The sequence below is a fragment of the Salmo salar genome, chromosome ssa22 (genome assembly GCF_905237065.1).
Source record: "Salmo salar chromosome ssa22, Ssal_v3.1, whole genome shotgun sequence".
Lineage (NCBI taxonomy): Eukaryota > Metazoa > Chordata > Actinopteri > Salmoniformes > Salmonidae > Salmo > Salmo salar.
The window spans coordinates 26,560,971-26,574,596 of NC_059463.1; the positions used below are offsets into that span (position 1 = coordinate 26,560,971).

At 43.7% G+C, this 13,626-nt stretch overlaps 1 protein-coding gene across 1 annotated transcript in view; it reads right to left on the bottom strand.

Moving 5' to 3' along the window:
* Window positions 1-11,090: 11,090 nt before the first annotated feature.
* Window positions 11,091-13,626, bottom strand: part of cdc42 (cell division cycle 42) — a 52,386-nt gene continuing 49,850 nt past the window's right edge. Inside the window, exon 6 of the mRNA XM_014166955.2 lies at window positions 11,091-13,185. Coding sequence (XP_014022430.1) covers window positions 13,096-13,185 — 90 coding nt within the window. The 3' untranslated portion in view covers window positions 11,091-13,095. The remainder of the gene's footprint in view (window positions 13,186-13,626) is intronic.

Here is a 13,626-nt window from a genome sequence, read left to right on the forward strand (position 1 = left end):
ATACAGACAGACAGACAGGGCTGGGTAGAGCAGGGATGCTGTGCAAGATGACTTAAGCACTTTTCTCTCCGACCGCACATACCACACCACAAACCACCGTCCCTACAGCTTACCACATACAACGAAGTCTACACACACAACGGTCCCTACAGCTTATTACACAAAATGCAATTACCACACACCACCGTCCATACACCTTACCAAACATAAAGACGCCAACACACACAAATCATACACCACACACACACACTAAATAGATAACGTACAACACACACTAGCCACACACATACGGCACCATATTCCACACACAGCATACCATACGCTACTGCCAAGGCACAGGGACTGACCTATGTATGGCTATCATGTACAACCACATAAACCCAAGCTTTTCTATAGTAACATGCTATTCATTATAGAAACATAGATCTGTAAAGACTTATACACTGAAGAAGACTATTCTGAGTATGAATGTATATTAAAATGAAATATATGCTGTGTCAAAGATTATACTCTTGTTTGTCATATTTATTTTGTGTGTTTGTGTTTGTGTGTGTGTGTGTGTGTGTGTGTGTGTGTGTGTGTGTGTGTGTGTGTGTGTGTGTGTGTGTGTGTGTGTGTGTGTGTGTGTGTGTGTGTGTGTGTGTGTGTGTGTGTGTGTGTGTGTGCACGTGGGTGCAAGAGACGGAGCGTATTTGTTGGCTTAATATCATTCATTAAAATAACAAACATTGCAGCTGACTAGGTACCAACATAATAAAAAAATAATATCCTGTCAATATCCTGAGTCCATTTAGTTGTGCCATGAAGCCAAACCCAGGCCTGATTCCTTCCAGGTATGTGTTTAGTAGTGGCAGGCAGGCAGGATGAATGGCATGGACCAGGGTCCAGGGACCAGGGGCTGGCTGCCCTCATGTGTAGACGGTTCGTTCACCAGGGAGGCCTACAGAGTCCTGCCACAGTCTGGGAGAGCTTCTCTGTGTTGATTTCCATGTTGTCAAATATATAGACTAGAAGTACTAAAGAGGAAAGAAAATACAGGTATGGAGTAAATGCTAAGTAACATTTATATGGAGACTTTACCTTATCAGTTTGTGAGAAATACAGAGATATAGTATACATGGAACAGAACAGATACATTAAACCTACATGTGTAGAAAAGAGAAGGCTAGTACTTGGGGGCATCTAATCAATACAATGAGTTTTTGTCTTTACTGTCACTGGAAATCCAGAGATAAGCCAACGTGACCCTCCCTGCAGTCTGACACCCCTCACCCTCCACCCACACACACACACATACAACATACACACACGTCACCACAGGACACACATTTCTATGGAAACTGTCCGTGTGTGTGTGTTAGGTACATTACACCCCCAGGGTCTTCCCTCCACCACTGACACATATAATCACATGTATGTGCCATAGATCAACACATCTATCACTCCAGATATCAGGGTACATATCCCCTGGCCATGGGAGCAGTCACAGTGGGTTTGGGAAGAAACAGCACAGAGGTTCATGTTTTACTGCTTCTCTGATTCTTCTCAAATCAGACGGTAAGAAGGCCAATATACCAGAGAGCAGGGATTACCCTGAAATGCAGACCACATGGCATCACTGATATCTTTCTCTTGTCTGCCCCCAATAAGGCCCTCTGATGTCCCAGATGATGTGGAGAGAGGGGAGTGGGTCGCTACAGGGATTGGCTGATAATATTCCTCATATTGAAACTGGGGCATTTCTTAGGGCTCCTGTCCGTACACAGTCAGCTAGGGGGAAAAGGGGGAAGAGAGGGGAGGAGAGGGGTATCAGTAAAACCTCTCCTTCCTGTGTTTGCGGAGGCAGAGATATTGATGCCTAAGAGCTTTAGTGCTGTGTTCACTAGGGCACTTGTGCTTGTGTGTGTGTGTATTGTGTGGAGGAGCAGAGCAATGGTGAAGAGAGAAACAGTTTAGGACTTGGCTGGTTCTAGTAGTACTTGCTCAGCATACCTGTGTGACTCTGTGAGGGTTCAGGAAGCCCCCTGGTCACATCTGAGAACCATCTGAGGTGTGAAAATATTCCAGTAAATATTCCGGTGTTGCAAGATGAGTGGGTTGGTGTTCCCACAGCGTTCCAACAATGTTCCTAGGGACAAATGCTTCTCTGTCACCGCCTGCCTGATGAAAATACTTGCCTGCAATTTCACATTTTGAAAGGCTTCTCTGGGAAATAACGTAACCATGGACCCCATGCCAGTGAGAGGGCTCTGAGTTTACAGGTGGGAGGTTCCGGCTTTCAGCTGGGCTTAATATGGCGGCCGGCAAGCCCTGGGCACCTGGTCCTCTTCAACATGGCAGTCTAGTGACTAACCTGGGATCTGAGCTGTTTGGTCCACTCCGGCATGGCAGTCTAGTGACTAACCTGGGATCTGAGCTGTTTGGTCCACTCCGGCATGGCAGTCTAGCAACTAACCTGGGATCTGAGCTGTTTGGTCCACTTCAGCATGGCCATCTAGTGACTAACCTGGGATCTGAGCTGTTTGGTCCACTCCAGCATGGCAGTCTAGCGACTAACCTGGGCACTCGAGTGGACACTACAGCATCTATTGGATCAGCCCAGAAAGTTTAGAGCTACACAGTTATAGGTTAACCTGCTATACCGGATACATCATTGGAATGTTGCCTTTTGGCGCATTAGAAGTTAGCAGTGTGAACGACAGGAGTAACAAGAATACATACTACTGTACACTCAGGGCTAAATCACACATAAATCACCCAACCTGTCACATAAATCATGGACAGATTTCAATTGGAGATGTGCATGTTTAGGATACAGCCCTTTTCTCTTTCACCTGTTTCTCTGTGCCTAGGTCTCACACACATACACCCGTGTGCATGCGTGCGTGAGTACGTGTGTGTGCGTGCGTGCGTGCGTGAGTGTGTGTGTGTGTGTGTGCGTGCGTGAGTACGTGTGTGTGTGTGCGTGCGTGCGTGCGTGCGTGAGTGTGTGTGTGTGCGTGTGCGTGTGTGTGTGTGTGTGTGTGCGTGCGTGCGTGCGGGGTTAACAGGTTAGGTTTGGGGGATAACCAGGCAAAAGCCATGCTATATGAGTGAGAAAGAGAGTATGGAGGCTTTAGTTCTCAGCCCTGACCTCCCAGACCTCTCTCTAACTCACATCTTACCAGCATACTTCTCATATTAAAAGAAAACAAGTTACACAAATGAGACAGATGGTTCTTGTTTGTGATGACAGTTGCAATTTTTTGGGTTTGAGGAGCGCCAAGTTGTGCAACACACAGAGACTGACAAAAACCCAGCGCTGAACCCCACACCACACCCCGAGGATGCAACACCTAGCAGACCTGTACTGGCTGATAGATTTACAAGCTCTCTCTCTGTATTTGTATTTCAATTCTTCTATTTGTGTAGTAAACTACAGTGAGGAAAAAAAGTATTTGATCCCCTGCTGATTTTGTATGTTTGCACACTGACAAAGAAAGGATCAGTCTATAATTTTAATGGTAGGTTTATTTGAACAGTGAGAGACAGAATAACAACAACAAAATCCAGAAAAACGCATGTCAAAAATGTTATAAATTGATTTGCAACCCTCTGGGTTTCCGTTAGGATGGAATGGAAAATATGGCGCTTTACAACGTGATGGGCAGGAGTAGGCTGCAGTGCTGGGCTATTTAGCTAAAGAATCCCTGTGTTGTGCGGGCACGCGAGAGACCGGGGTTCAATTTCCCGACAGGGAGGAAGGAGTAGACTGTCCTTGTAAATAAGAATTTCCATAAGTGTTATTTCATAGTTGTGATGTATTCACTATTAATCTACAATGTAGAAAATAGTAAAAATAAAGAAAAACCCTGGAATGAGTAGCTGTGTCCATACTTTTGACTGGTTAAGGTGTTTCAATTCCAAAAAAAACTCTGTTTCAGTTAGGATGGAACGCTAAATATTTTCTTGGAATAGAAACACCATAATATTAATCAAATGAATCCCAAACTCTAAAAGTCATTGGAAAGGTAGATACAAATTATTTGTGACATTGTGGTTACAATAAAGAATGTAAACAAGATGCTGTGTTATTATTTACAGTAGTGATGGACAGCTGGTGGCATTTTGAAAACAGGTTTTCAAACACTTGTAGCCCATTTAGCAGGACAATAGACTCTCAATAGCCCGGCTACTGTAGGTGTGAACATCCCCCTTCCTGCAATGTATTCGATGCTTAAGTACTCTGAAGTGTTACATTTCTAACTCAAAACAGCAGTACAGTATTTCTTCATCAACATCTTTACGCTTTCGTTAATAAAATGATGATAAAAATATTATTTCAAAATGCAAATGTTTATTTAGTTATGGATCCATAATAAATTACTATGGGAATAAATATCACTGAATTACAGAAATATTGGAACAAAGTTGTCTAATGAACGTAAACAAATTGTTGCTTCGTGGAAAATACTCTTTCAAAACACACGGTCACATTGTACAGCTATGTTATGGCTATTAGCGTAGCTGGACAATAGACTTGCCTGGAAGGAAGGTAGGGGGAGAATTGTATCATCAAATGTCATTCTAAGTTAGGTTGGCTGTATCACAACCGGCCATGATTGGTTGCAATTTCAGTTTAGTCCACCAGAAAAGACAAAACAAATAATACATCAAAAACTATTATTATGTATCACATCCGACTGTGATTGGGAGTCCCATAGGGCGGCGCACAATTGGCCCAGCATTTCTCTCCCTCTAAAAACAGAAATAAATGTTTTGGCCTTTACAAATATTATTTTGGCCTTTACAAATATTATTTTGGTCTTTATTCAGATTACAATCGCTCACTTAATTTTAAAAAAACAAAATAACCTCCAAAATATCATTAAATATTATCAAGTTGATGGCAAAGTCATGTAGCGGCACCTACATTAAGCTGAGTGACTCACTCATTCATGGCTTTGGATCAAAATATATAAGTACCAACATTCTTTCTGATAGTCTTTAATAAAGAAATGTTTTGGTTATCCTGACCTGGACACCATGTACAGTATTATAATAGCCCATTATGGGCTATTAGCCGGACAATATACCTTTACCAACTCCTCTCCGTATTTTGATACTTTGTGGATGGGGGCTCCAGAGTGGATGGGGGCTCCCGCAGTGCAAAATGTGTTGCTACAGATGCATGTTCGATACCCATGCTGGCCGCCACTGGGAGACCCATGAGGCGGTTTTTGGATTTAATTTAGAATCCTCCAATCCTCCATATGTAATTATTGGCGGAGAGTCACGTCATATTTTTCGATGTACTGTAGGCCTACCGTAGGCGACATGAGTCTCACTAGTGTTGAATAATGTGCTGTTACAAGTGGTGTAGGTCTTATTTATTTAAAGAGCATATTGAAGTTAGAAGCAATAGGATTTGAAGCAATAGTCTACACCTATTTTAGCACCGTTTCGCACTGCTCTGAGACAAGCATGGGTACTGGTCTTGATAAATCAATGAGATTTTTATTTTCACTGAATCTCCGTTTAGGTATTGGTTACACTACAATTAAGGTGTAGAAATGTTATGCTCTTAGTGTAACCTTTATTTAACTAGGCAAGTCACTTAAGAACAAATTCTTATTTACAAGACAGCCTACTCCTTCCTCCCCATCGGGGAATTGAACCCCGGTCTCCCGTGTGCCCGCACGACACGGGGATTCTTTAGCTAACTAGCCCAGTACTGTAGCCTACTCCCAACCATCACGTTGTACAGCGCCATATTTTCCATTCCATCCTAACGGAAATCCAGAGGGTTTCACTTTTTCTTGGAAAAGAAACACCATAATATTAATCAAATTAATTAAGCAACATTTCTTAAAATCAGTCTCATATGCTATGTTCTAAAAAAAAGGTTTTAAATTCTCTAGTACAGCCACTATTGAAGGCTATCAAATGTTTCTGAAAGACGCCCTCTGGTGGTCAAACTAGCACTAACTAGCATTAATGGTACCAGTGTTTGGCACCACGCAAGATTCTGCGGCACTACGCAAGATGTGCTGCAGTTCACTGCAACTTTTAAAGGACGAACCACTGTATGTAAGAAGTCACACAAAACGTTGTCCATTGATTATATATTTATAGTACAGTACCTTTACAAGAACTATAAATAATGTTCTAATAAATTAAAATCAAATAAAAATGATCAGGTCTGCCACCAATGATGGATAAATGTAAATACACACACCACCATATTGTCTCTTCTTATCATAGAAGGTAGTAGCCTAGCAATGCTCTAAAGTTCCTGGTAGTCTGCTTTGTGTTGTACTGTACCCTCTGAGGCTACGGCTGGGTTAGGATGTCCCCCTCTACAGCCTGAGACCTACAGCTGTTGCTCTGACCTAATTCTACTGCTCTAGATCCAGGGGTAAAGAGACATACTAATTCCATTTAGAGAGAAGGCTATACTCTTGTCTGGACCAACAGGTTGGAGAGTGATGGGCTGAGTTTCAATCCCTATGCCCTTGTTCATTCCAGCTTCACTGATCTATACATGCATAAGCAATAGCTCCACCTAGCTCCTACCACGAAGCATGCGGGATGTGACGTAGGTGCGTGACCCACAGCATCTTAGAGCCTGCATTCCTGGCCTAACCTAGTAAACCCCTCTGGATACACACACATTGCTATGATAAACAGGAGAAAGTCTGAGGCCGAGGTTGCATGGACAAATTGATGGCTCATTGTAGATCATGGATTTTGGATTGTAACGAGTCCCTGTTGGGTTAGTGAGAAACATGATTCTGTCTATTTGGTGGGCCTCAAGAAACTCTAGAGGGCTTTAAATGGGTCACAGCCCCTGTACGTTAGGGAACAGACGTTCTAAAGGGACAGCACTGCTGACCTCACTCTTTCCATGAACTCAGGGAATCAGCCAGGACATGAGAGGAGAGCAAGAGAGGAGAAGAAAAGAGAGCGAGAGAGGACAGATACTGCATCAGTGTGGCAGATGGTGAGTGACCTCACTGATAACATCATCTCATCCCTGAGTGGATAAATCCGATAAGGTGAACAGCGTGGATCAGATAGGGAGTGAAAGTGACAGGAGTGTGGTGGTCCAGAGCGTTCCAGGCACTGTGTTCATGTGGGCTGCCGGCTGTTGGCTTGGCCAGCACTGTTTATTTTGGTTCAGCTGCACTAGCTCTCTTGATGCTGGTAGATCTATCTATGGGGGTTTGGACTCAGTGTTGGTTCCCCTTGGCCTGCATGACGCCCACCACCTGTCTTTCCCCCTCTCCCTCACACACACACAGCTGTGGACAGTGAATTTGTGACGACCACCTCAGGCAGGACGGTCTGTCGACACATCATACGGGGGAGGAGAGACGTGTGAGATTTTCCTCACACCTGGACAGTGCTAGCACCTGTGGGAATGAATCTGTGGTGTGGCAGGTGAGGGGAGACGGACTGTGTGTGTTTTTGTTGGTGTGTGTGTGGTACAGCTGAGGGGAGACGTACCATGAGTGTGTTACATGAATCTGTTAGCCGGTGGCGACTTACAGTGTCACAACAAGATGTGCTTTGACAGGAGCGCAGTATCCATGGTCTCCAAGCTGTCAAATAGCCTCTCCAACCCACATCTCAGCCACATATCTCTCTCGCAAATGCAAACAAATAAATATTACCAAAATTCTGAGTTAGTAATGGAATTGATAGAAAATGACATCAAGTGTGGTGGGGATGTTTTGCCTTGGTATATTTATTTTCCTGAAAGTCAAAGAGAACCAATATGCAGAAATATCGATATACAGAGACATGCTGGCCCTGTTCAAATACTTCAATACTCCCTTCCTCCCTCCCTTCGTTGAGGTGGTCACTGACCTGTGAGATAGTGAGATTATGAGATGTGATTACTTCAAGCAAGCAAAGAAGGATTGTAAAAGGATTCAGCCTCCAGATGAAATATAGCGTCATAACTCAGAATCGTTCCTTTCCCTTTGCCATCCCTGCGGCCATCTTTACCATGGCTACACGGGCAGTGCACGCACCTAGACATCACAGTCAGCATACCTACACGCATGTTTCTACCCCCCCCCTCTCTTCCCTGATGAAAAACACATTGTCTTCCATATGTTGACAGGAGTGTCTGGCAAAAGACAGTGCAAAGATAGAGGGCTGAATGCCATAATGGCTAAGTGACTAACCCTGACACCCAGAGGCTCAGATGTGACGTGGAATTGTTTAATGACAGGCAATTAACGCAATAGAGACAGACAGGCAGAGAGATAAATAAGCAGTCGCGCACGCATACACACATCACACACACACGTCACAAGTTTGGCCTGGCATGCCCACGCATCTCCTAGACATCGGTAGAGTGATTTACTGTATTGCTTTAATAAACTGCTAAAACCTTGACTGTGCTTTTCATCGTAAGTCATCTTCTGTGGAGATCATCATAAAACGCTCGGGTCATATAACGCTGCATAGCACACGCAGTTCCAGTGTTCACCACTGCACTTCTCTCCTGGGACATGGCTCTCCACCAGCTGTGTGTGTGGGTGTACACTACATGACCAAAAGTATGTGGACAACTGCTCGTTGAACATCTCAGTGCAAAATCATGGGCATTAATATGGAGTTGGTCTCCCCTTTGCTGCTATAACAGCCTCCACTCTTCTGGGAAGCCTTTCCACTAGATGTTGGAACATTGCTGCGGGGACTTGTTTCCATTTAGCCACAAGAGCATTCGTGAGGTTGGGCACTGATGTTGGGCGATTAGGCCTGGCTCGCAGTCTGCATTACAATTCATCCTAAAGGTGTTCGATGGGGTTGAGGTCAGGGCTCTGTGCAGGCCATTTAAGTTCTTCCACATCGATCTCGACAAACCATTTATGTACGTTCTACTAGCATCCGTCAAAACAAAAGATTAATCCGTCGGACTGCCAGATGGTGATGCGTGATTCATCACTCCAGAGAACACGTTTCCACTGCTCCAGAGTCCAATGGCGCTTTATACCACTCCAGCCGATGCTTGGCATTGTGCTTGGTGATCTTAGACTTGTGTGTGGCTGCTCAGCCATGGAAACCAATTACATGAAGCTCCCGACAAACAGTTCTTGTACTGACTTTTCTTTCAGAGGCAGTTTGGAACTCGGTAGTGAGTGTTGCAACCGAGGAGAGGATTTTTACGCTCCTAGACATTTCCACTTCACAATAACAGCACTTGACTGGGACAGCTCTACACGGGCAGACATTTGACAAACTGACTTGTTGGAAAGGTGGCATCCTATGACGGTGCCATGTTTAAAATCACTGAGCTCCTCAGTATGGCCATTCTACTGCCAATGTTTGTCTATGGAGATTGCATGGCTGTGTGCTCAATTTTATACATCTGCCAGGAACAAGTGTGGCTGAAATAGCCGAATCCACTAATTTGAAGGGGTGTCCACATACTTTTGTATATATAGTGTGTGTGTCCCCCATGTTGAAGGGTTCCTTTTGTGCTTCCTCAGTTACTTCTCAGCTATGATTGGTTGTCCCAGAGATGTTTAAACATGCTCGATAGTGATTGGCTGTCCCTAAGGGGACAATTAAACAGGCTTGATCTTGATTGGCTTTCCCAGAGGAGATACTTAAACCTGTCTGTCAATGAGAAGCGATGGAATCTAGTGGGACTTTCCACTCAACTTTATATTAAGAGTGCTGAATACTCTCTCTCTTTAGATAGTTTCTAAGCTCTCTCCCTACAGACACATACCGCACTAACAGAGAGCCAGGCTCAGACAGATCACCAGCTCAGCTTTAATCCGGATGTGGAGTAATGGTGCCCATGGGGCTCTGATCTTATGACTTATGGGAGAGTTAGAGAGTAGATACTTGTGCTGGCAAACAGTCCACAGCATATCATAGAGAGTAATGAAGAAAATACTTATTTTTCTAGTTTGGTTGTGCAATGTGAAGTGTAACAGGCCTGGACCTAGAAAAACAGCACAGGAGCTAGTGTGCATATCAGCAGATTTTGCTATCACCACTGTACAGCCATTTGCCCACTAAGCTGTGTGCTTGTATGGAAAAGCTTGAATAGTGACAGTGTTAGCTGAATCTCTCTTCTGCAGGTGGTTACCCCTAGCTAACACACACAGGAATGCCCTTAGTTCAGCCTGTGGGATAATTAATGGGTCTCAGCAGCTCTTTAGTGTAAGGCACCGACAGATAGCACTCCAGAAACGCACAGAATGTGTGAAGGCCTCGCAGGGGTAGAGGTGTGTGTAAGGAGCATATTTCAACACCCCTCAGATCCACCCCTACACACCCCTCAGATCCATGTGCGTCTGTGAATGAGTGTGTGTATCACCAAGAACATAGAACCTGATACGTAAGTATTTCAATTTATTAGACGTATGCATCCATAATCAAACAGCGCTCCCTGGTGGTTAAAGGAATATCCTACACACGCTAAAAGAAATATGGCATCTGGCTGAAGGGAAGACACGCTACCTCACTCTCCAACCAAGGTGCATGAATTGAGGAGCAAACTGAAGTGAAGAGGAAATTCAACTTTTGGGCTGTGTTTAGACAGGCAGCTGATCTTTTTTCCACTAATTGGTCTTTTGACCAACCAGATCATTTTCCAGAGGTGATCTGATTGATCAAAAGACCAACAAGATCAGAATTGGGCTGGTTTCGTAAAATCAGCCAGAGTATTTAATATCTTAATATAAACGGTCCAAGAGTTGATTAATTTCTTCTTCACTTGTGACTGTACTCATGCCTGCAGCTTCCCTTCTATCTAGTATCCATGGGGCAGGATACAGTGTCACGTGATGTGGTAGTTAAGTCACTCCACCAGAGATGTGTTGACATGCCCCACACATTTACCTCCTGCACTCTCAGCGTACCCTTTAGGCTATAATTCTTTTTATAAAGTAATACTTTTAAATGAACTTCCATTTTCCTCTACAAGTGAATGGATATCTCCTATATCATGGTTGGACTGCGAGATGAGGGTAGTATACCTTTGTCTATGCAAACCACACAGAGCAGTAATAGGTATTTGACCCTTGAGCACCACCTTGATTCTGTAAACTGCCTGATAAGAATGGCCAAGGAAAAATGAGTAAAGGCAATTAAGGTATAAGTTTAATATTTTTTTTAAAGAATGCATATACAAAGAACAGACGTCAGACAAAGCATTTGGTTTTGCACCAAAACAACGACAGGTTATAATAATAACAATATAATAAATGACTTGGGCTGGATGTCAACCCAACTCTGAGCCACCAGTCAAATCAACCAATCACGATCCAGGTTTGACAGACATTCTTCTGTCATTGGAAGGTTTAAATTAACTCCAATGAGTGTTTCTAGCTGGTGGGTCAGAGTTCAGCTGAGTTCCAGCCCCTAAAATGTAAAAGGAGAGGAAGTAACCTTTTTATAAAATCAAAAACCGCACAACTGAAAAGAAGAAAAAAAAAGATTTTGGTAAAAATATCTGGAGCCTATATCGACATGTGCCAGCTTACATTATTAAATCTGTTAACCAATCATCTCAGAGACCAGGGGCTCATCTACATGCATCACCACCAGGTTCAACAACATTTCGACAACGTTAACACCATAGAATTAAAAAGTAATCGAACAGACAAATCCCTGACCACAGATTTTTTTGAGGTACACATACCTCGGCGGCACCACAGAATTGCCATTGCAGCATGACAGTATGGAACACTGAGAAAGGCACAGAATTCTGATGTGGCACAGAATTCTGATGCAATAAGCATCAATTAATTTACAATCCAAATAGGTCATAAAATATGGCCGCAGGTGTACCTACTATAGAACGTTGCTTTGAACAGGGCATGTCAGCTCTACTAATTCTAATTCTATGGTTATCATAACGTTTTGACAATGTTGGACCTTAGCAACACATTAAGCACACACCACTTGTTCTGCTAACACTGTTTATGTTCCCTGCTTCAAAAGGTCAATTCCTGCATCAAGACCCATTGCTACGGGATGCCTTTAGTTTAGATCTTTAGTAATGCCAGTCCCTAATTTACACCTAGCCTCTTCCCCTACAGTACAGTTCTGAAAGGATTGGATAGGTATAAGCAATATGGTAATAAAATGTTTCCCTAACCAGTTTATTAAGATCTACAAAAGTGCCCCAGGGGTAGGGGCAGATTTGAGATAGAAACTTCTATGATGAGACTTCTGTTCTGTCACGTGGAGGGGAGAAGTTGGCAAAGAAAACAAGAAAATGGCTACTCAGCACTTCTTCAGGTGGTTTTGAAGGTGGAGCAGCAGGATTGGGCACTTGACGTGCTCATCAAGAGGGGTGGGGCTTAATAATGCAGCAGCGTGACTAGCTGTCACTCAGGCAGCCATTTCATTTGGGGGTGGAGCATAGGTCTTTCAGAACGGTTAACTGGCCAACAGCTACAAAGAAGATGGGTGACTAAGAGCCAATCGACATCACTGACAGGACAAGCTGTCAAAGACAGTTTAAAAGTCAAAGTTTAAATTAGCCCGATTTCCTAAATCACCAATAAGAGATGACACTTATGAGAGCCTATGTCACCTGTGTGTTGCCGGCATGGTTCAAACCCCTTGAATAGTAAAAAGGGACATGGTCTTGGCCTTCCCTTGAGTGCAGGGCTGAATCTCAATAGTCTATAGTTACTGCCTCTCCTTGTCTCCTGCCCTGATGTTGAAAGTCAATGCTCAGTGGGCATCCATCATATTGCTTTCACTAACTTTACTGTGAGATCAGTGTAGATGAAGATGAGGAAGCCACTTTAGCCTACTGAGATGCACTGATTACGCAGGACTGGGCTGTCTGTCACACATCTAAAGGCTCTTACTTACTGTTCTAACTGGAATGGGAGTGTGGCTATGGTAGTCACGGTTACAAGCTGGGTTAGGTTCACTTCTGTCTCTCCATCCGTCGGCCCGCTGGTTTATTGCAGTCTAATCGGAAACTGGTTTGTTTCTATACTTCGCTTCAGAGTAAATGGCTGTCAATCAGCCTTAGCAGAGCAAGGGATGGGATGGGCGGGTGAGGGGAGTGTGTGTGTGTGAAGTGGGAGGGTGTGTGTACATGTGTGTGAGGGTTGGGGTCACTCATAGCAGCACACATTTGCGTTTCTTCTTGGGCTCGGGAGGCTCCAGCGCAGCCAGTATCGCCTCATCAAACACATTCTTTAGGCCTTTCTGTGGATACAAACAAACACACAGGCTCAATGAAGGGGCAGCATACACACACACACACATGACCCACGAGTGCATCCGCTGGATAAGAGCGTCTGCTAAATCACTAAACTAAAAAATTTAATGATCAATGAAGGGGTAACACAGACACACACATGAAAGGGAAACACACAATAGCATGAATACAGAAAGGTATTAAACAAAAAAAACAAAGGGTTAAATGATCAAGTGCAAACAAATACATAGCACTGGCAGAAATGAAAACCCAGGATACTTCATCTTCACAGACAGATGTGAAAATGAAGTCAAGAGCAGTTGGGGATATAATCAACCTGAATTCATTCATATCAAAGTGAAGAGCGTTCAAAACAAAGGCTGGGCAAACAAGAAAGTGGAGGTACGAGAGAACATGGGTTCTGAGAGAGACACTCCGCAACACACATA